Below are 22,868 nucleotides of genomic sequence, written 5' to 3' on the forward strand. Positions count from 1 at the left end.
TGTTGCAGGGCTCCTTTAAACAATAACTTGACAGATTCCATATGGAATGCAGTTTATATGTATTTCAATAACCTTGTTTTTTTTTTCTTCTATTATTTTCTCGTGGTTCACGCACCTGCTGGTCCGCTGTTTTGCTATTTTGTATATTCATTATTTTTCCTTTCCTTCCTTTTGCTGTTTTACTAAGCCATAAATTTGGCATAGCTGCTGCTTGTGTGGCCGAATATTCCGTGTTCCACATCTAGTAAAGACGAAAACGAAACACTCAAACCATCGAGAAGCTGCCACAATGTGCCGCCCATTGCCAATTCATCATCATGCGCATTACCACAATTGATCATCAACGTCGTCGTCACCAATGACTACAGAGGGTCTTCCACAGAGCTGCTTTTGAAGATTCCGCATCCTGAATCACAGGTCGCAGCAAGAGTGGAAACCTCGGCGGAGACCCCGAAGCCCATCGCGATTTTGGCATGAGATATGAGAGCCACCATCATGCCAGCACAAACAGCACAGACAACTCACTTCTTGCGCATACGCTGAGTACTTCTTTATTAGCAACAGCATATACATATCCTTCTTTGTGTATGTGAACTGGTTTAAAAATGAAATACAACAATGCCTGCTACAGTCTTGCGATTAGCGACACGATCACATGAAAGAAGGACAGAGCGCCTATGGTACAACAATAAATAATGTGCAAACGCGAGCTTGCGACGTAGCAAAATCGATGGCAGTAGTGGCGAACCAGGAACTACTGTACAGAAAGGCACACAGCACGACTATTCACACAGCACAACACTCACGAAAAAAAAAAGTAAAGGAAAAGGGAAGGAGGAAAAAGGGCTTCGGAGTAAAAGCAACACCTCTGCGACGGCTTAGCGGAAAGCGTAGCATTCAACTTTTTTTTTTTTTGTTTGCAGCTCAGTGAATCATATAAAAAATCAAGCCTTCCAAGAACAAGGCAAATTAAATTCTTATTGATACTTGCTGCTCGCCGCTCTAAAATGCGTTGCTTACTCAAAAATGCCGTATACTTAGGGATCGCGAACACTCAGTGGTTAGTAAGCTTTGGTTTTGTGTATATCCTGCAATACCAACAGTACAAAAAAAAAAAAAGATGTTTCTTTTATAAGCACACAGAACAGTAGCACGAACCTTCGCCTTATATTTCGTAACCTATGCTTAACTTTGTTTCGCTCGACGGACTTCCACGTACAGTTTTCTGTTCAGCAACTATATTTCACTTTTCAAGAAAGAAGTCACTTGATTTTAGTACAAAGATACGTTAGGGTGTTAACACATATTGAGACAAAAATCTGTTGCAAGACAAAATAATGTTTCAAACATTTGTGTAGGCTTGCGGTGCATGTAAATTAAATCATTTTGGCCGGTATTCGCGCAAACACAAACACACACACACACAAAAGAAAGAAAACAAAACTCCTTGCGCCATAATTGCTCATAAGAGCAAACGCGAGCCAATCCTGCCGCATGGTTATAATATTAGACGACATTACCGGCCAACCCAAAGAGGACAAATAAAAGCTTTGTAATTTTGGATCCGTGGCCCATATTCAGAAAAACTGTTATCGTAAAATTATATGTAAGAAAAAAAATTGAGCCAATCACACTGCTGGGCGTTGCCGTAGCGTTCACCCGACTGGCCAATGGCAATCAGCGCTTACAAAAGAGAAACTTCGCAAAATTCGGTCCCTGGTTTTTACACAAGCCACGAACAAATAGTAACACCAGACATACAGAGACATCTAAACCTCTACTGAGAGGAAATACCGCGACTCGTTAGCTGGTCGCAAAGATATCGAACACAAGAAAATGCTTGCACTTGTGTACAGAACGACTTCACAGGCAACACACCCAGAGCCCGTGTTACCTTAAACCTCTTGCGCTCAATTTCTTGGCAAGAGAACATTCCGGCCATGCGTGATACTGCACATATCGTTAGCGAAGACGACCGGCCAAAGACAAAGGGCACTCGCGAACGAAGAGCATCGTTCATTCCGCCCCAAACTGGCTCTGGAAGACGTAGCATAGACAGCGAGCTTTCACGCCACATGGAGAGGGGAGTAATTGCAGTTGTAATGTTTGGTGAAAACAGCTATAATAATAACACAACTAGCACGTGAATGTTGGAAGCTTCGTCCTAAGAGGCAAGTATTACCTTGCTTATTCCCCAAGCATAGCGCCGCATGAAAAAGCTTGAATTAAACAATGCTTTACAATCTAAGTGCAACGTGAAATGTGTATCGTTGAGCCTACCTGGAGAAGGACATTTGAATTATTGGCAGGCCGAAGCGTTGACTACCTTTTCGGTTAGTCGAGCAGCCTTCTCCATAATAACCTTGAATACACAAATGCTTACATTGCATGATCAAATGCTTAGGTATGGTGAGAGGTTCCAGATTAGCAGCGTCGATTTTACCATTCTTCTTTTTTATCTTGTTTTGTCTCTTGTTTTTCCTCCTTGGAGCCCACACGTTTTTTGTAAATTACAGCAAGGGAACAGAGAAATAAAAAAAATGGAAACACCATTACTCTGAGAACCTCTCGTTAAACGTGGACTTACGAATTTATGGACGCCTTCGTGCATAGAAAGCCGGCGACGTATTTAACGAATAGGCGCCTTTCTGCAATCACATGGTTCACAGTTATTTTACTCCCGCACTGTGCTCAATTTTCCATCATGGAGCACGGTTTTGACCATTGTACAACGATTAGGCTTTTTTTTTTTCAGGCTGCTACTCTTATAAATTTTACTGGGCACTATTTATCTCGTACATTAACGCGAGCTTGACATAAGACAAACACCGGGGCGTCAGGTCGTATGAACTGGGTGGCTTTGAAGCAACCTGCGTCGTGGCCGGCCTTGAAGCGCTGTACGGCGGGTCCATTTCTTGGAGCCTTGCCGCTTCTGAGGAGGTCCACCTTGACTACAGTTACTGCGTCGATAAGCCGCATTCGTGTGAGCAAACACAGAGAAACAAAAGAGGCAAGCATGACATCGAAAGGGATGAAAAGGATTGCTCGCACGGCGGCTATCTTGTGATGTAGTCGATGATGGGATGGTAGGAGAAGTTTATCTTCTTCGCCACGTCTCTGGTCGTGGACGGCTCGGTGGTGGTGACGACTTGAAAGCGCTTGCCGTACGGCCTCTGGCGCACGGGCTCCACGAGCAGCACGTCGCCCCGCGGCGCCGCGGTCGGCCCGTGGGCCAGCCGCACGTCCGCCGAGCCCTGCGACGCCTGGCCGACGTGCGGGTGCCGCTCTCGCGCCGGTTCGTGGTACCTGCGCGACAGCGGCTCTATCTGCCTGAGCACGACGAACGTCGTGCCTCCGCTGCTTCTTCGGGGTTGAAGGTCGGTGTTAGAGGAAGAGCAGAGCGTGCCAGGAGAGAAGAGAAGACAGGAGTCAGTCAGGTCAGTGAGGAGTTATTGGGGGCTGAACTAAAAAAAAGGTCGGAAACATTTTGCCAAGTTGCATTAGGGGTTAGACTTATTTAGCGTGACCATTTCCTACGGGCAATTGACATTGTTGCGTGGAGTGGACAGAATCGAACCTAAAACGTTCCTGCGCGAGATAAATGCTCATGCTGTCCTTATGGAGCGAGATGAACAAACGGGCTAGCTGACTGCTATTAATCGTGAGAACTTTTAGAAGCAGAACGAAGAAAACAATGTGCGGTAATTTCTTTGTCTTCCAGTTTTCGCTCGGTGTGTTTCAGAAAGGTCTCTGTAGTGGCGTCACAGGTCCGCGAGATGAATCCGTGTTACGCCTGATTGTCAGTTGTGCTGACAGAATGGAAAAGTTGTTACTGGATCTTGAAGACTAACAAAAAGAAAAACAAAGTGCTTTACGTAGACACCGAAATCTTTAACAGGCAGCTGCCCAATGCGAGCTTAATATGCATTGTTACCTCACTGGTGGGAAGATATAGGTTAAACATGTGAAGGGTTAAGCTGTGGCCACTTGAGCTTTCCTTTGACAGACCTCACCCTCTGTATTTGCCTCACCATTTATTTTTCTTTCTACTCCAAAATGCATTCTTCCAGCAGCAGCAGGTCATGCTTGGGCAGTGCGGTCAGTCTTTGCAACTGTACTCTTCCCTTTTTCGTTCCTTTTTTTTCTTTTTTCTGAGAAAGTACTTTCCTTGTCACAGTAACGTGTGAACCATAGGTTGCGACGTGGTTGCACTTTCCCAAAGGTCACAGCTAAAAGTACTGATTAAAATATTTTGGTGGGTATCGGCGACGTCCCAAGAGATGAAAGTGAAACGATTAGTCTTTGTTCAAAGTTTTTTTGTTACTTCATTTTACAGTGAGTTAGAATAAGATAGATGGGTTGAAATGTGCAAAGGTGTAGGAAAAAAAGATACATGGAAATATTAGAAGTTGTGTTTGATAGTGCATTTTGTGAAGTAGACAAAAAAGTTTAAATTGAAGAGAGTTTAGAATAAGCTTGAGGATTTGGCTGAGAAACATCTGTCTTGAAAATGACGGTACATTTCAAAATGCGCTATCAATATAAAAGGGGTGAATTTCAGTTGACAAGTGAGTGTCATTGAAATCACATGCCTCGCTTTCTCTAACGTAAGTGTGAGCAGACCGTGTATATTTTGCGATGCGTGTCTGAAAGCTTCCATTTAAAGAAGAGCCTAAACTGTTTTCCGCTACAAAAGCTTTTGGTTTACATGACAATAATGCTACAGTACAATGCCAGATGCTAACAAAGCAATTCATAGCAAAGCATGGGCTAAAAACATTATCTATATGACACTAATGTTGAAGCAGCAGAGAATGACCTACAAACAAACGATCCTCATCTTTAGTTGCATTAGTCAACCCCATCACGTTCTGTTAATACTTAATATAACGAATCTCGAAACATTCAACTTATACACACACATTTTTGGCTCGTCATCGGCAAAATACACCTGAAGAAAAATCCAAATATTACGAATCATGATAAAGCGAATTATTTATCTCCCGTGCCTCACTTTTTTCATTGCAAATATATTCAAAGCATAAAGCAAAACATCTGTACCGGATCACTTCATTCTGCCCCTTCAGGAGACTTACTTAAATATAAGGGCATGCGAGTGCTTTCAGTAAGAACGCCACCGTTAATCCGACTTATTGGTAAAGTTTCTTTAATCTGCCGATTATGCATAATGGCTAAAAACAAACGCTATGCCGACAAACGTTTAAACATAAGTACGATACCTTTTGACGCTCCGCGTAAAGGCCTCATTCAGAAATACAAAACTACTCAAGTGGTTCGCCTAAATAGGCTAACACGCGATGCAGGCAGCATTAGATAGACTGTTCAGCGCGTGCAAAGCAGTCTAGAGTCAGCCACTTCAGAGAAATGCGCCGTCATAGTGGCAATAACACTTCTCTTCCCACTGTCGATATCATGTGCCTCTGGGATGCCGAATGCTTGGTAAAAGTGCTAGACTGCACATATTCTTTCCTTAATTATTCCTCATAGAAGACATTCAAATTTCGAAATTGAAGTGCTGCTGTAGAGGAGTCGCATATATTTGGCAACCGAAAATTTTACTAGTCAACTTCTTTGACTTCCTTATTGTCTTCCTCCACACCCTCTTAATCCCCGAAAGCACAAGTTGTTAAATGTAAGAACTAAGCCGGCTGCAAATACATTGGAGTTTCAAGAAATATATTCTAGTTCGCATTGTCCTTAGCTTGCGCCAAGAGGTATCCGCGGGGAAGACTTGTTTGATGTCACGGCAATCTGCGAATGCATGCGCGTATTTTTGCATGTTTCAAGGTGACGGTACGTGAATGTGGTTGTGCTTCCGAAAGTCACATGTGGTGATTGACGGCTTTTGTCGTGAACATTCTGCACCTGTAAAATTATATTAACGCTCTTAAGTAGTGTCACATTCAGGGGGCCCTATATTTGAGAATAGCGGAGGAACGATGGCGTGTTTGAACAGGCGTTTAATGCAACGATTGCCTTGAATGTTTATCACAGGAGCCAGGGCCCTCGTTCACGAAAAGCTCTTGCGCTAGAATTCTTAGTAAGATGAGATTTCAGCCAATCGCAATGCTGGACATAACATTGGAGAAGGCGACTGGCTGAGGAAAAATATAACTTACGAAAGAAAAGCTTCCTAAATTCGGTCCCATTGTCGCTGTTATACCGTCTTTGTGCATCACGACGAAAACGCATAATGGCTTCGCTAAATAAACTAAAGGTACTATAACCGGGTACAACCTATGAATAAATACAAGCTCCAGCCACTGCCATCAGTGTCCCACCCAGAGAGAATTTGCATAGACGTTCCATCCAATCACATTTGCTTATTTCCATGACGTCAAGCACTATAAACGTATTTCAGATAGTTGGTTTACCCATGAGACACATTTTCGTGTCGCTGGTTTTCGTCGAAAGCTTGACCAACCTGGCAAATTTCATCAAAGATCCTGGCATCACTGTTTAGCCAAAGGTCCTATTTTAGTAAGAAAGACAAACCTTTAGTTTCCTATATGCGTGGTATTTACATTAGGACAGAAAAAGTACCTACGGTTCGAAAGGAAACCACCTTGAACGGCTGTCTTAGGTAGGTGATTGACAAGCGCACCGCGGTTTTGCGGGTGGAGCTTGTATTTATTCGTAGGTTGTAACCTACTATAGATCTACGCAGTAACCTGTCGCCGTTCAGCGTATCGTCGTAGTACATCTTGACTATGTGTTGTTCCCTCTCGTGACACCGAGCCATTTCATCGCGATAGCAATTATATGGACACTCTCGGCGGGTTTTTGCCGTCGCCGTCGCCGTAATGTTTCGTATAAAGTCAAAATCGATAACAACGCTCAGCGCATCGTATGGTCTACCGGCGAGTAAAAGTGCGCGAGCGCTGGCGACGAACGCAGCTGAAGTAGACATGAAACGAGCCGGACATCTCCGCCGCACGGAAGGCACATGCGATAACATCAGTCCGCGTGCGAGGCCTGCCGTCGATTGCTCAAGCAGAGAGGAAACGCCCCGCCCGTCTTTCGCAAGGAGCATGAAGGGACTCCAGGGGAGGGGGTGGGGGAGCTGCAGCGTCGCTCGAGCAGCAACTGCGAACTTTGGTTATAAGGGCGCGGTCGCGAGCATTGGCGCGCGCGCTATCTCGGTAGACATCAGCAAAAGGCTCGTATGCGTATGCCCTCTACGTCCTGTGCTCTCACCGTTTCGCGTTGAGGCGACACACTGCACGAAAGCCACTTTATCACTAGAGCGACCGCATTCCCTTACACCAGCGTTTTGTAGAGTTAAGCGAGATCGGATCCAAAAGAGTTAGCTGCGAGCCTTACTTCGTATAACATTACATTTTGTTGCTGTCGCATTCATTGCTTCGCCCTTGCGGCAAAACTGTGATTTTTTCTTCACACCATCTTTATTGTGCTGGTGCTTGTTTATTTTTCTTATTTTTGTTAGTCAGCGCGTCTGCCTGATGTTACGATCAGCGACGCACAACGTTTCCACTATCCGCAAAACACCGCAAACAAGGCTGACCGAACGTGCTGCATGCAGCGTTGTTCCAAGAAAGCAGTGAGACAACACCTTGTAAATAACAGCCAGAGCCTCTGCATGCTGCCACTGCGACGTCATGTAAGTTATCCAATGCTTCCATTGTACAGACGGGTCCACTGTTAAAGGGAACACCTGCGTGCAGGGCATGTTTGGATTTCGCTCTCTTGTAAAAACATAGTGGCTTAGATTTGCATAAAACTACTGGTGGTGGACAGTTCTGCCTCTTTTTGACAGACTCGTGCAGTGCATGAACAATGTTTCCCTGTCCACTTGCTGTTAGAGGGCCGGCAATATGAAAGGTGCTCACTAGAGGGTTCCCTTTAACAATGGACCGTAGTGTACATCGTGCTTTGTAAAAAAATTACACCATCTCCAACTAAAGGGAACCATGTGGGGATGCGAAGCAGCGCATGGGTCAACTTAAAGTTCCGTTCATCACGGGCACCCTGCCCGATGTTAACGCGTCCTTGCAAGTGGAGCACACCATAATTCACTGTAGATGCTGTTGCTGTTACTCGTCCCGAACTCTTGTTGGAGTACGTCACGCGGGTTCATCGCCACGCCACGCTTGAGCACGTGGGTTCATCGAGCGTCTGCAGAATCTCGTTCCCCGACGCCATCTATCACGTGATTGCTGAGAGAGTGTAAGGGGGAGAGGCCACAGCGTCTTACCCAGCCCCTTACACAGGCCCGAACGCGCTAGCGCGTGCCAGCACACATGGTTCTAAGGGGGAGAGGCCACAGCGTCTTACCCAGCCCCTTACAAAGGCCCAAACGCGCTAGCGTGTGCCAGCACACATGGTTCTAAGGGGGAGAGGCCACAGCGTCTTACCCAGCCCCTTACACAGGCCCGAACGCGCTAGCGCGTGCCAGCACACATGGTTCCCGAGCGGACGGTCGCCAATGGAAGGACGGACACAGCCCCGAGAAAAAGCTGCTTCGCATCTAAAATAAATATTGTGGCGCTAGACGACGCCGGATCCCCTACTCCGATGAAGAGGTTGTTTGACTACGCCCTCTACGCGAAGCCTGCTAGCCTTGTGCTGCTGACTAGGAGGTATAAGCGTAATAGTGTCAGTAATGGCAGTAACAGCAGTGGGGTATGCTTGGTAATCCACATGATTAGTCAACACATGTTACTGCAGTGTAGAATAAACCCCGTGGAAGTCAACGTCACCACGACTTTCGGCGGCGGCGCCCTCACCTCGTAAAGAGAGCGTCCTCCTCGGACGCCTTAAATGGCTTCTGATAGTAGCGCGGCCTGGCCCCAGGTGGGAGGGCTTCCTCTGCCTCATAATCGGTGGGCGCCTGTGGCGGTGGCGGTGGCCTCCTGATGCGGTTGGGCTGCACGTATTTGAAGGGCTCGTTCGCCACGGGGCGCTGCGACCACCGAGGTGGCGCGGCGTTCAGCAACTGCGGCCTCTCCTCTCGCGTCTTGTGGGTGCTGCCGTAGTGGTGGACCCCGTAACCGGGCGTCCTCGTCGGCTCGGTCCGCGTGTACGGCCTCTGGTACTCGTCCGCCTCGTTCACTAGCTCGCGGACATTCTCTCCTTGAGGCAACTGCTCGGCCAGCTGCGGGTACTGCCTCAGCTGCTGCACTAGTCGAGCCTGCAGAACGTGGGCACGAGGCACAATGCATGTAGAATACATAAAGGCTGTACTTGCTTTCTGAACGCAAATTCCGCTTGTACGAGGCTTTGACCGTGCTCCTTTATTTCTAAACGAGGAAAGTGGCAGTACAATTAGGCAATTTATTTTGATTCCCTGTCATGCATCTGCACTTTGTTCGCTGTTAGTGACGACACTGTTGTTGCTGTCACTACATTTCCTCGTTTCTTTTTTTCTTTTTGGTTCGTTTTCATATACAATATGAACAGCGGTCGCCGCCATGGCCGCGACAGGCGCTGACTGACACTCGTAGGTTTAAATGTACATATATACCCCATAAAGTGGACGAGAGGATGACCGCCGCCGTAGCTCAGTGGTAGAGCATCGGACGCGTTATTCGAAGGTCGCAGGTTCGGTCCCTGCCGGCGGCAAGTGATCTTTTCGTCCACTTTACTTTCTTCACATTTATATTCTAATTAAAAGAAATAACACCCCCTATACTTTCCTTGACATTAGTGCCTGTTAGTTCTCATTAATATTATGTCTAACAAAGAAAAACGAGCCCTTAAAAGTCACCTTGTTTCCTTCATTAAGTTACTTTGACGTTCACAGTCGATTTCATTGTTCCTCCTATCGCTTCCGCCGTGGCGGGTTTTCACAGCTTTTCCCATTCGAAGTTGAGACAATTGAGACATTTGTAAGTTCCACCGACTGCTACCTATCGTATACGTCAGAAGGTTCTATTAAATAGCTACTGTTTTGAGAACACGACAACAAGAGCCGCGAAACTTGTTTTATTTTTTTCATTTAGAGCAGCCCCGCTAAACAATCCTTGGCAGGTCATCTGGCTTGTGCGTTCGATCCACTGAGACAGAACAGTGATTAATTTTTCGGCTATCAGTGACAGTGCTCGCCAATCGTTCAACTATATTACAACTTCGGGGTAAAGTTACCTCCAGGATGCGACAGGAATGGCGATTTATCGCAGTCACCTTTGACTGACTACTGCATTTGTGACTGCTGGCGTGGCGCTTGTTCCTACACGCGAATGTATAGATCGTCCTATGACTAGCTGCACTAACGAAGGTCGAGGTACTACTTCTATTGGCATAACGTTGTTCTGATAGGTTCCATCATGGACAGTTACGTGTATCGGGCAATGGGCTGCTAATGAAAGCCTGATTACTTCCCTCGGGCAGTGGAAGAAAAATTGAAATGACGCAGACTATCTAAAGCATACGAAGCCGCTCTTGGGACCGACAGGTGAGACAATTACGTGGCTCTAATTGAAAAACATCGCTGTTCATTAAATGGCACCAAATACTATCGTCAGCACTGGCGCTTAGCACTAAGAGCGAGGACATTACAAGAACCCTCCAGAACAGTATGCACTGCGCTTACTGTTATAGACAGTTTTACGTAAGACACATGGGCGACGCCACCTTGTGCTGTTAGACGAATGTTTTCTTATTAAGGTTATGAAGCGTCGAATGTACGAACCCAACCGTTTTCATGCCCATGCGTCTACCGTAGCACTGTTCGGTAAGTTGTTTAAGATGCAAACGCTTGAAAGACGCTTGAGCCTCCAAGAGCGGAATGCGATAGCGTAATCGGACCATGTTCGCATCGCTTTCTCAAACGCTAGCCTCGCTTCGCTTCTCGGTGGACACCTCAACCGTGCCGCAAGGAAAGGAACGTCTGCGCACCTGTAAATCAGCCCTTTCAAACCATCCTAGAATGCCTACTACAAGCACAGTTATACGCTTCTGTCAAGCAATATTACACGTGTTAATGACACTCTTCGCACAACATAACATTCATTTAGTGTTTTTTTTTTCTCTAAGCGCCCTCGAACACGGGCGCGGCGCTGTGGTAGAACACCTGCTTGCTGCGCAAAAGTCCTGGGTTCAATTCGCACTCGAACCAAAGATTTCTTTTACTATTTATTTATTTGCATCTATCTCGAATTTTCGCTCGCGGACAACGCTGATTTTTCGCTCACAAGCAACGACGCAGACACCGACACCGTAATTTCTGCGAGACTAGCTCTTTAACGCTGTCGCGTTAATAAGGGAGCACGGACGGAAGGTGGAAGGGAAGTGTAAGAAAAGAACGGAGGAGACGCCACCCACACGACCGAGCGCCAGGCCGGGATACCATTCTCCCCATTAGAAAAATCAGTCGGTGCCCGGCGGCATTGGGAATCGAACCAAGTGCATCTCGCATTGAAGACAGACGCTATAACCACACGACCACCGCTGTAGTGGCGAGGCGGTGAGCGCACCCGGGCAGGGGAGGGGAGAGGCGAGTGCGGCAGACGGGGGTTGGGTGTTAGATGGTTGCAGGTGAAGCGTGCATCTCTCCCTCCAGAAAGCGCAGCCTTAAGCGGTCACGCAGCGGCAATCTTCGTAAACCGCGGCACGAGTGCCATATATGGCAAGTAATGGCAATACATGGCAATGTATGGCATATATGGCAAGTTACAAAGGTTGAGAGAGCCGGTCGCTTTATGTAGCTGCCTCCGCTTGTATCCCCAGATCTCCGCGCGTCTGATCCTGCAGCTCACGTTATCTAAAAAAGGCGAGAAGCAACTCAACGCGTTTGATCGCTTGTGTTTGCTCTGTTCACCACGACAGCGTTGTGAAAGCCCGTGTTCGCGGCCTTCGAGCGAGATGTGTTAGCGTATTTCTGTGCGCGCAGGTCCCATGCTCGTCAATTTAATTAGCGTACGTGGATATTTCCTGCATAGTCTAAGGCTGATAGAACTAGAGAGCATTTCTATAGCGGCGATGCATTGCTAGTGTCGCTATCGGAGCTTCGCCTTTCGGATGAAACTGACTCTTTGATGCTCGCTTTTTCTGCAATAAAGGGCTGTACAAGCCTTTTCTGTGTTTTGAGCATGGGCGCATTTGTCAACTTGTGGTTCCACGTTCATAACACCCCCTTCAAACTCTTACGTAAGGTGAAGGAGTGGTCGACACAGGAGTTGCTTGAGAAACACTCCTTTGTTACAGTACTCTCAAGCGAACGCTTACAACATCTGGTAATCTAATCTAACCCCAGAAGTCTGACGTTTGAACCTTGAATAATCAACGTTTTTCTAATAATCCACTCCAATCTAAAAGCCTCAATAACGCGTTGAGCTACTTCTGGTTGTGATGACCGTGTATACACGCCGGCATTCCGGGATTATCTGCTTCCAAAGAAACACAGGGACGGAGACACATGAGTGTAGGGTTCTCGGTTGATTTTGTCCGCATAGGCGCCTCCAGCGTGCGCGCAAATCTGAGAACAGAAGCACTATTGCATTGCGTATCCGTTTGAACGCACCTGCCATAACCACCACTCGAACTCACGTCCGAGCACTTCGCATCCGAGAGCTAAAACCAACGGGGCCCATCGCGACAAATAGTGGCGCCCGACTGGTTACGATATGCGAAATCTGACTAAAATAAAAGCACTTTATCAGAACATGTTGTTGAGCTAGTTGGTTCACACTGTGGAATATGCTAACGACGCAAAGCAAGGCGAAGAACATGGAGGACTGGAAAGAGCCTGAACTTGCAGCTAGGTTTACTTGAAGAAGAAAAGTTCCCTTTTATACGTACAACAAGGTGCGCGACTACAATTGAGGACAACCGCATGTTGATGCGATCGTGTTCTCAAAAAAAAAAAAACTGTAATTCCGCTGTAGTCAGGGCCACTGACGTATCACTGATACAGAAATCACGTTTTGTATTGATGAAATAGGCCTCCATTGAATCTCTTGCCCGGTATTCTTATAACTTTTTCCGAGTATGCGGTTATTGCTAAGGTCCGCCCCACACATGCAGGATTCACAGTGTATGGGTAAATGCGCACTAATCTTATTTTTGTTCGAAAGCTCGTTTTTCCTCACCCTGTCATTAAGGCAGCGGCCAGTGTGGCCGATCATACACTTTGCCTCATCTGAGTAACGTTCTTTCCTGTCCCCCTTGTTCTTCGCCCTTGCGTTGCGTTCACATTTTACACAAGATAAAAGTATTTTGAGATCATCACCTTGGTTTCCGGATCGAGGTCTTTCCCGTTACCCAAGATTATCCACAGCGTATTGTTCGCCCTCCCGCCGCCATTGTCGGGCTCTTTGGCGGCTGCCAGGCTAGTCGCGCTGGTGTACGCGGTCCGGTCGTACTCGAACGGTGGCTGTTGGCGTATTGGTGTGGCAGGCTCGTCGTGGCGTTGGAACGGGCTGAAGCCCTTCACGTGGCAGGAGCAGCTTGACGGGACGCGGAATATGTCAATGTGCAGCCCTTTGCCTTTCTCGAAGGTGAGCAGACGCTGGTAGCTGTACACTTGGCTGCACGAACTCTGGTATTTCTCCAGCACGTACGAGCATGGCCGATTCGGTCTCCTGTGGTGCAAGACACCCCGAAAGAAAGGCGGCTTTGACACGAGGTGGCCCAGAGAGCAGATCAACTAATACTAACTAGATATACGTGATAAATACTGCACACTTCGCTTTAACACCCGCATAATTGAAGAGAAATACATTGAAACTAAAGTACCCAGAGAGATAGAGGCGAATATCACGTCGGAATTTAATCGTCACAAAAACAGAAGAAGCTTGTCCGCGAACGAAGCACGCGTCAAAACATTAGAATGCGTCGGGCAACAATAGTTCCTCTATTACAAATGCAGTTTTCTTAGCTCTCGTGTCATAATACAACGGAGTTCGTCACGACTTTGACATCCTTCGAAACGCGTCTGTAACTTGCATGTTGAGTTTTGGTGATGTTATTTGCCTCCTACAAGGCGCCTGTGTTTCATAAAATTTATTTTCACATTCTCCCGGAGTAGCCTTATTGACGTGCCGCCAAGAAAACCTATGCAGCTTTCGCTGAATTCTCTCTTTCTCAAAACTCTCGAAGGGGAACAATAAAGAACCATCACACCCGCGGTTGAACAGCACGGTAAATGACATTTCATGGCCAACGCCAGCACTGGGCGCTTTCATACTTACAATTTGGTCCCATTGCTTTGACTCTCAAGGTAGTGATTGTATACTAAATGGAACGTACGTGTCTTCTTAACTTACCATATGATAAAAATTACGGCTACAACATGGTACAAAACTTGCTGGTACAAGTTTTAAAATACACGCGCTTTTTGATTAGAGGCGAATACTCCTGCAAGATGTCTATTGCTGTCATTCTTAAGACATTGATCGGCAAGTGTAGTTTTTATATAAGCAGCAAATTGTTGTAAACAGCATATTACCGTTAGCCTTTAGTATATTCGTCCTCTTTTCGCGCTTGCTCTCCCACATCGTTAATAGAAGAAAAAAAAAAACCTGCCACATTTTCCGCTTGTCTGTCTGTAAACATGCGGGTAGCTATGTGGGCTTGTTGGCATGGCGTTTTCTACGTTGTTGTAGCGCAGCCAGAACGAGGATACGCAGGAAAGCTTATTAGGTACCATACAGCGCTAAAGAAACTTTTCACTACAGCGGTAAACACAAGTTTATATATATATATATATATATAGAGAGAGAGAGAGAGAGAGAGAGAGAGAGAGAGAGAGAGAGACAGAGAGATAAAAGTGAAGGAAAGGCAGGGAAGTTAACTAGGTTGTACCCGCACAAGTTTACTGTTCTTACTGCGGCAAGGAATACGACAGCGCTCTAACATCTTCAGAAAGGAAAGCTTTCAAATCCTGCTTTTCATGAGTTCAGAAAATTGAAAACCTGTTCCGAGTTTGTTCTGAGGAAAAGGTATTGGATTTCAAGTATAGTTACGTCATCTTTGTAAGTCTTCGCAATAGAAGATACTTGTGTGGACAGCGCCAATAAAGCGTATTGCCAGAGCTGTGTCTTCTCTAATGCGTTTATTCATGTGCCCCTCGTTATGCCAGCGTGCGCGACAACGAAGTAGTTGTAAACGTAGTACGTTACTTTATCCCAGTGGCTCTGAAATGAGAGTCCGCGGACCACAGGGGTCCGCGAAGCCATTTTTGGGGGTCCGTGAAACCTGTCCTCGAAAAACAAAGCAAAACAAAAAAGAACGCGTTTTTTGGAGGCACTCGGTGTCCCGTGACAGCGGCTCCTTTTGATTTTTGGTATGCTTCACCCCATAACATTTTTGCATTGCGGCGGAGCTGACTTAAGGTTACCCTTCTCCATGAAATTGCTGTAAAGCTTTTGTTGCAGTTTTCTACGATATATGCACGCGAGAATAATTTTTCTAGGCTAGCGTATTTGAAGAGCAAACATAGCCAGAAACAGGTTGAATGTGGCTGCAGAGCGCACAACTTACTGTCAAGCTGCTGAGATCGAATTGACGTGGCACTGTAGCTTCTTTGCCAGGGAGAAATCAAAGGCACCTGTTTCACACTGCAAGTTGTATTCATTTATGACCCCCCCCCCCCATTTTTTTTCTCACTGCAAGGGGTCCCTCATCACTACAACCGGTACATAAAGGGTCCCCAAAACATGCATGGCTGAGAGCCACCGCTCTAGCCTCAAAACAAAACGGAACAGGAACCTTTTCATCTCCTCCACAATATGGATATGACAGAATGCGTGAGTTCTGATGTAATGATAGGGGCTACGTAAGGGTTATTATCACACTTAGCTTTACCAAAAGTAAACACCGAAGCCACTTGACGTTGGACTACACCACCTACCTACGTCTGCACAACCGTGCCTTGTTTGTGTTGCAAGAGTTGGAGTCACACGACGAGATTTGACCGCTGACGAGCGTCATCCGCAGACGAGCATAAAGTATAGCTCAGCTGCGACGAATTACGCTGCGAGCTGAACCTCCTTTAGCTTTGTGACATGTGGCATGATTAGAGCAGAGGATGAAACAGCGTGATTTGAAAAGGACAACAAAGGAACGAAGACCGCGAGACAAGTGCTCATCCTCTGCTCTACTTATGAACCAACTAGCCCTTATCAAGTTGTTACTAATGGCATGATCCGGCGGTACCAAGTCTCGTCGTGCTCGCCCGCTAAACTTGGTCAATCGGGTGAATACAGGGGGGCTATTCCAGGAAACGCCATCTTAAGGTTTTTGGCCAATCAGAGAATTTGGCAATAGGGCAGAATACGAAATATATCCAAGGAAGAACCCTAGCAAATCGGGATTTCTGCTGTAAGAACAGATTGAAGCAGGGGCGTAAGGAGAAATTTTTTTCGGGGTGGGAGGGCACCTCCTTGATCTGAAGTGGGGGCCGGGAAGGTTGAGGTCTCTCATGACCACGATGCGCACTCTCCTCAACGGAATGACAACTCCGTCAGCTCAATGTGCTCTGCAAGTTCTGGATTCCTTGGAGCCAGTCCTTGCAAGCCTTTTTTAACGCCTACTTCTAGACAACCGCAGAGGAAGCGATGTCAAATATTTCTCGGTTGTGACTGTCTGTGTGTGTGCGGTGAACACTGTGCGCGTATTACTTGTTCCTTCTTTCCTCCTTGCTCTCTCTATTCTTTTTTCTCCCCTTCCCCCTCCCCCGTGTAGGGTAGCAAACCGGGTGCAACCTGGTTAACCTCCCTGCCTTTCCTTCGCTTTTATCTCTCTCTCTCTCGGGAAGGCAGATGTGGTCGAGTGTCATTTTTTTGAGCTCTGTATGCCATGGCAAAAAAAAAAAAGAAAATTGGGAGAGGGCACGGGCCCGATGTGCCACCCCCTGGCTACGCCACTGGACTGAAAAATGAATCTATAGAGCAACGGATGCGCATTGCTGAGGTAACTGGGAAGGACGCATACGTCTCGAATAACGCGCAATGCCACAGCGCAGAGCAATGGTAAAGATTTTAATCAAGGCAACTCGAACGTTCGAATTTGTATCGCAATTTTCCTCTGGTTATAGTTCCTGCCTTTCCTTTATTTCTCTGTTCGCTCGCTCTTGCTTGGCAGCAATGACTGAAAGGAGCGAAAGCATAGCCTATGCCGGGAAAGTTGGTATGGTTTAATATGTATAAAATGCTCCAGTTAACGGAGGGGACGGGCGCCAGAAGACCGAATCGCATTTGTCTGTCGCCTATAGGTCAGTGTCTATAAGTCTGTTGTCTACAATAATGAATGGGCAGTGGTCCTCTTACAGGCACTTCTCCAGGCGCATGGTCTGGCGGTACTCGCCAATGTTCACGATGACCTTCCAGACGCCCAGATGGTTGCGGGCCCGGCGCGGCCGCTCGTATAGGATCTCCGACGGGCACAGGAACCCGCCGTCGGGTGCGTAGTCCCGTGGACGGCTGTCACGCTCGGCGCCACCGAAGTAGTGGCGCAGCGTGTAGCGTTCTTCCTGCTTGCGCGTCACGCCGTCCACCTGGGGGCTCCGATCACGGACCTCCGCGTACATGGTGTCGAAGCGCGCTCGCTGCCGGCTGATCGTGTCCAGAATGGCCGCCCTGCAAGAAGCAGACATTGGTCAAGAAGGCCAAAGTCACTCAGAAATGCGAAAGTTACCCGAATGGGCTCTATGACGTTAACGCACCTTCAATACGACGTTCCACCCCCCCCCCCCTAGAAATCGGCCTGTGCCTGCTAAGTGTCTCCACGAATCCCAGTTATCGCTGCGCGTGCAGGCCGGTTGACCTGCATAATCTTCTGTAGAGTACAGCGTGCAACGGAGGCACCTTGCGTTGCATCTAATGCTGCGTAAAACACGGAGCATTATATAATCAGGACAAGTAAGGTTTGAAAGTTCTCATTCAGGTTTAAGAACGTGAAAACATGGTTTCACACGATTTCTGTATTGCGTGAATCTGGCAAATGAGTTCTGCGGAATCCCGCAAGGTGTGAGGAAGACTTATGAAAGTGAAAGTTGTCGTCCACCTGTTTTGTAGCCCAAAGGTACAAGGAAATCCATACAGATTTTTCAGAAAGGAAGTTTCTCAGTTAATAAAGAAATTCGTCGCGGTCCGGTCCTGGTCCAGGTCCGTCCAAGGCATGTGACTTTCACAAAATATCCGTACCGGGCTTTCAATTCCGGGACGGGCCTATAGATTCCCATTTGTTATTATTACGTCTGTTAATATTCTACAAACATGTCATCAGCTGATTCTTCGGCGTTATTTGCACAGTTATCAAGCACTAAAGACTGTTTACAGGAAGGAGCACTCACGACTGGCTGTCATTATAAAACTTTTTTCGACTTTTGCCATTAGTAAGTAACGGCTAGTTTTCCTCGTTAGACACAACACTGACGATAACCATTGTCATTAATGTTGTGTCTTACAGTTGTAGGACGGTCAAAGTTAATGCGGAGCCAGCATGCACTATTCTCCATCTGGTTGAAGAAGATAGATGAAATTCAATAATAATAAAAAACACTACTTTATCAACCACAGAAAATAACTGTAGTGGCGCTTTGTTTTCACAAGGGCATAGAAGTAGTTGTTCATTAAGCATAACGAGGGAAAAAGAAGTACATATAACGTTAGATCTCAGAAGTATGATAGATAATATTCATTGTGCGTATTTCTTAAAGTATGGTGCAGCTGAAGAGAGGTTCTTGTCTAGCAGAGCTGAAGGAGGACAAGGAAAAATAACTGGCAAGACTGGGAGGGTAGCCAGAGCTTAACGGCTGGCAACGCTTTGCTGGGGAACTAGGGTCAATGCAAGAAATAATAATAGGGAAAAAAAGCACTAAAGCACTAAAGCACTAGGGGGGGGGGGGGCAAGGAGAGAACAAAGAATAGAAACTAGTGTGTTAAAGATTCCTAAGAAAAAAAATAAGATCTTACGTGATGTGGGCATAACGGCCTTTTTGCGAAGTATTTCGCAGACAGCTGATTATGGACACCGTTTGGAACACTTCAAAGCGTTACAGTATGAATCACAGTCCTAGTTTACAGCAGTCACTTGTGTGACACACTACCTGTGCGTGCCTGAGGAACGAAACTGACGGAAACAAGTACAGTTTGACTGCAACAGTATGACGGCAATATTATTTTTTCGACCCACTGTTGTTGCTAAGCGCCTCTGGCGCTGCTGCAGAGGACGCACGTTTGAATCCCGGCCTTGGTGGCCCCATTTCGATGGGGGCGAAATGAAAAAAAAAAAAAAGCGCCAGGGTACTTAGATTTAGTGGCATGTTAAGGAACCCATTTTTTCCTTCAGGTGGTAAAATTTAAACAGGAGTCCTCCGCTACGGCATTCCTCATAAGCGTGTTGTAGTTTTGGCACGTATGAAACCAGAATTTCCTTTAAAAATTTTTGTCTTTACTGCGGTGACGAAACGTTACAGCGTATGTGTGACCCTGGCCGATCTCGAAGGCAATGTTGCACGGTGTCTTCGCCGCGTTACCTTCTATACGAAGAAATGAACGTGGGCCGATCTTGAAGTCGGTGTAGCCTAACACATCGTCTCAAAGCGGATCGACCTCGAGGCAAGAACAAACAAATAATAAAAAAAACTGGCTCGCGCCCGTGCTTCCGCTTTTTGTGCACGGGAAAGACACCCCGAATGGAAACTGGCACGCGCTCTATGTGACCTGTCGCACGCGCCAGTGGTCTCAAAAGCCAGTTGGTGTTGGCGCGAGAGGAGCGTGCGTGCGATTGTGGTTTGATGGTACCGAGCATCAGGACAATGTACTAGAATCAGCAGCGCAATACCACCCTCGGACGCGTGCTTCTTCTTCTTCTTTTTTAAATGTGTGAGCGTTTCTATGCCGACTCTATGAGAAACGTGCATAGCCGTCCCTCTGTCACATAAGATGAATCACTATCAACAATTAAATGTGCAAAACATTTTTTTTTGGCAGTGAGGAGTTTCGAACCTCGGTCCCGCGCTCAGAAGCCGGTTGTCCTACCCACTGGGCTGAACAGCCACGCTTGCAGAAGGTAAATATATCTGAACCATACGAATGCGTTGTACCGGTGATACAAAAGAAACGTAAAAGAACAACACTACCTATGAAGGTTTTTATGAAATATTTCGTGATGGTGAAAGAAAAGCGCTTTCCAGGACAGCGTGTAAAGCCGGCATGGAGCATTTGTAAACGTCACAAAAATTCCGACTTTCCGAAAAATTTAATGCAAACACGCGTTTCTGTAGTCGCGCCTACTTTGGGCCATTGCAGACACTGACGAGCGCTAGAAATGTGATGAAAGACGCCGTGCCGATGACACACGACAACGACGCTCCATGGAAGGCCGCAATGCAGAGTAAGCGTAGAAAATACGAGCGCGTTATATTGAACGTCTTGGGAGCGCGCTAACCAAATGTGCCCAATATCGTACGACGACGAGACAGCACGTAGTTAGTAACGAGCGCTTACGCATCTCTTAGACAACTCCCAAAGGAGATTCTGTGTGGAATTCCTTTTTTTTACGATGTCGAAATGACGCGAGACAGGAAACATGCTACCCATGCATGAGTCACAGAATCCTAGTCTCTCTGCCGATGTCTATAACGCGTGTGAGACGTGCGCTTACTAGATCAGCGCACCGTGGACATAGGGCCCAATGGATAAGACTTTTTTCTTGTACCTACTTTTTACCATTGGTTGTATGCCTTCTCTAATAATACGTCCAGCACCCGGACCGGGTGGCATTTACTCCTGTGAGCAATTCGATTGCAATGGTTCTTATGAATGCGAGCTTTGATTCGGTAATTTGATTTTTTTTGCTACCGTGTGCTTGTGCGAGTGCTTGTATTTGTGTGTTTGCATGTGTTTCCACACAGAAACACAAAGCCGTAGCCACGGCGTCATCGTGGTGTATACATAATCACCATGACGTTATGAGCTTTGCTTTCGGGACTGGACGTCTGTAGTTATTGCGTGAATCGATATTATGTCTATGCGTCCCGCATAGTTATCCTACGCTCATTGTCAAAACTTTGAGAAATTAGCCCCTATATAGAAGACCTTCGGTAAGAACGTCAGCCTACTAGTTGTGGTGATGTAATGCCCGCGACATTTGACAAAAAAAAATTCGGGAAGTTTGCAATAAGTCGCACAAAGCTTGGCACAGCGAAGCTTGTCGATCCTCAAGTCTTCTGGCTGACGCCGGTTACTTTCTTTCTATCTCTTTCTCTTCCTCTTTTTAGTTCTTTCTCTCTCTCTTTCTTTCTATTATTTACTCTCTGCCCTCCTCCTTTCCCTTCTACGCAGCCTCACTTCTCTTTCCCGCCTACTTGCTATACCGTATACTATACAAGGCTATGCTAAGCTCTGCTCGCGTGCCTGGATAGCCGAGTGGTTACGACGCTCGCCTTCCGATCGTGCATACGCCAATTTTCATTTTTTGTCGACTAGCGGTGAGTAGTGGGAGTTGACCAACTTCTGTGGCACATACCCATTCATGATACAGTTTTTCTGTGGTCATCCGTATTACCTCGAGCTTCAACAGCTTCGCTGTTAAAAAACAAATCCTGCACGATGACTCTCGGCGGAAACGAGATTTGCATTGAAGCAGTGTAGCAACGCAGTGAATTGCCAGCACCGAAACGCGTCACGTTCCCTCTGGACATGCTGAGACACATCGAAACGCTGTCAAAAAGTCCACGCGCGATGTCGAAAGGGCGCAACGGACCAGTGCACGGTAGAGTTACTGTATATGCTACCTTTAGGTAGCAGAGTTGCGCATCTGTCTTCCAACGCCGCTAGCAACCATGCATTGCGGAGAAGCTGCCGCTTGGGCGAATTTTTTTTATTTCTCGACGCCTCCGCTGCAGCGAACTTAACACTAGCCATCGACAGCCAATGTTTATCGCCGGTCTTCGACACGCCAGGCAGGTTAATCGGCGACACAGTAGGCATGTCGCCTGCAAAAACGAAGTGCGACTTCACAGCATAACTGTGGTTGCTAGCCGGACCTATGCGCTACTCTGCTACCTAAAGGTAGCATATACAGTGACTCTAGTGCACGGGAACGATGAGAGCTGTTCGCTCGCTGACCGCGCACCCAATGAAATAAACCCAGTGATCTAGCAGGTTGGCGTAAAAGAAGTTCATTGAAGAGTCCCGAATACTACGCGCATTCATGGCACAGCTCGCTAAAAAGGCGGTCTCCTGGGCTTGAAGAATCCACCTCCCGTGAGCTCGATAGCACCTTGCGCAGGAAAGCAGTTAGCGGCTTATCATTTTTATTGATAGGTCGGGCAAACGGTAAGGCACGCAGATGGTGGCCAAGAAAAAAAAATGTGCGTGAACTAACGGAACAATGTTAATCGCGTGCAGAACGATAACAAAGGTGGTCGACCGATCTCAATCTGATTTTTCAGCGCGGGAATGTATGAAATCCCTGCTCCAGATGGTGACCGCTTCAAATTTCGCCACCGCGCAAATACTTCGTTTGAGCTATTTCCTACTGGATCCGATCAATCGTTGATTTGACGGTGGAACCCCCCTCCCCCACTGCCATTTTTTGATCGACCAGCTCTTCTTATTCTTGTTTTTTTTTTTCAATCTTCCCCTTCTTATATATAACATTTCACCGTGCCCTTGCAGTTTCGATAGAGTCGTTTGTCTTTCATTTCTCGCCAGGTCGCTGAAATTCGCGGTCGATTCTATTTGTAGGCCTATACTTCTTTATTTTTTTCCCCGTTGCGGAAATGGGTCGAACCGAAGTCTGTCAATTCTGCCGTTATCAAGGTTCCTGTCAAAAACGAACAGTGCATTCACTGTCCGGGGTTATTTATGCTATTCGTGGAAATCTAAGAGGGAAGGAGCGACGCGCCAGACGGCCGCCGATATAATCACGCAAGAAGG

General features: G+C 46.8%; 1 protein-coding gene across 1 annotated transcript in view; it reads right to left on the reverse strand.

Moving 5' to 3' along the window:
• Positions 1–525: 525 nt before the first annotated feature.
• Positions 526–22,868, reverse strand: part of LOC119379454 (uncharacterized) — a 39,274-nt gene continuing 16,931 nt past the window's right edge. Inside the window, exons 7-10 of the mRNA XM_049412109.1 lie at positions 17,250–17,558; positions 13,211–13,562; positions 8,769–9,172; positions 526–3,306 (exon numbers count right to left, since the gene is read on the reverse strand). Coding sequence (XP_049268066.1) covers positions 3,057–3,306; positions 8,769–9,172; positions 13,211–13,562; positions 17,250–17,558 — 1,315 coding nt within the window. The 3' untranslated portion in view covers positions 526–3,056. The remainder of the gene's footprint in view (positions 3,307–8,768; positions 9,173–13,210; positions 13,563–17,249; positions 17,559–22,868) is intronic.

The sequence above is a fragment of the Rhipicephalus sanguineus genome, chromosome 1 (assembly GCF_013339695.2).
Source record: "Rhipicephalus sanguineus isolate Rsan-2018 chromosome 1, BIME_Rsan_1.4, whole genome shotgun sequence".
NCBI classification, from domain to species: Eukaryota; Metazoa; Arthropoda; class Arachnida; order Ixodida; family Ixodidae; genus Rhipicephalus; species Rhipicephalus sanguineus.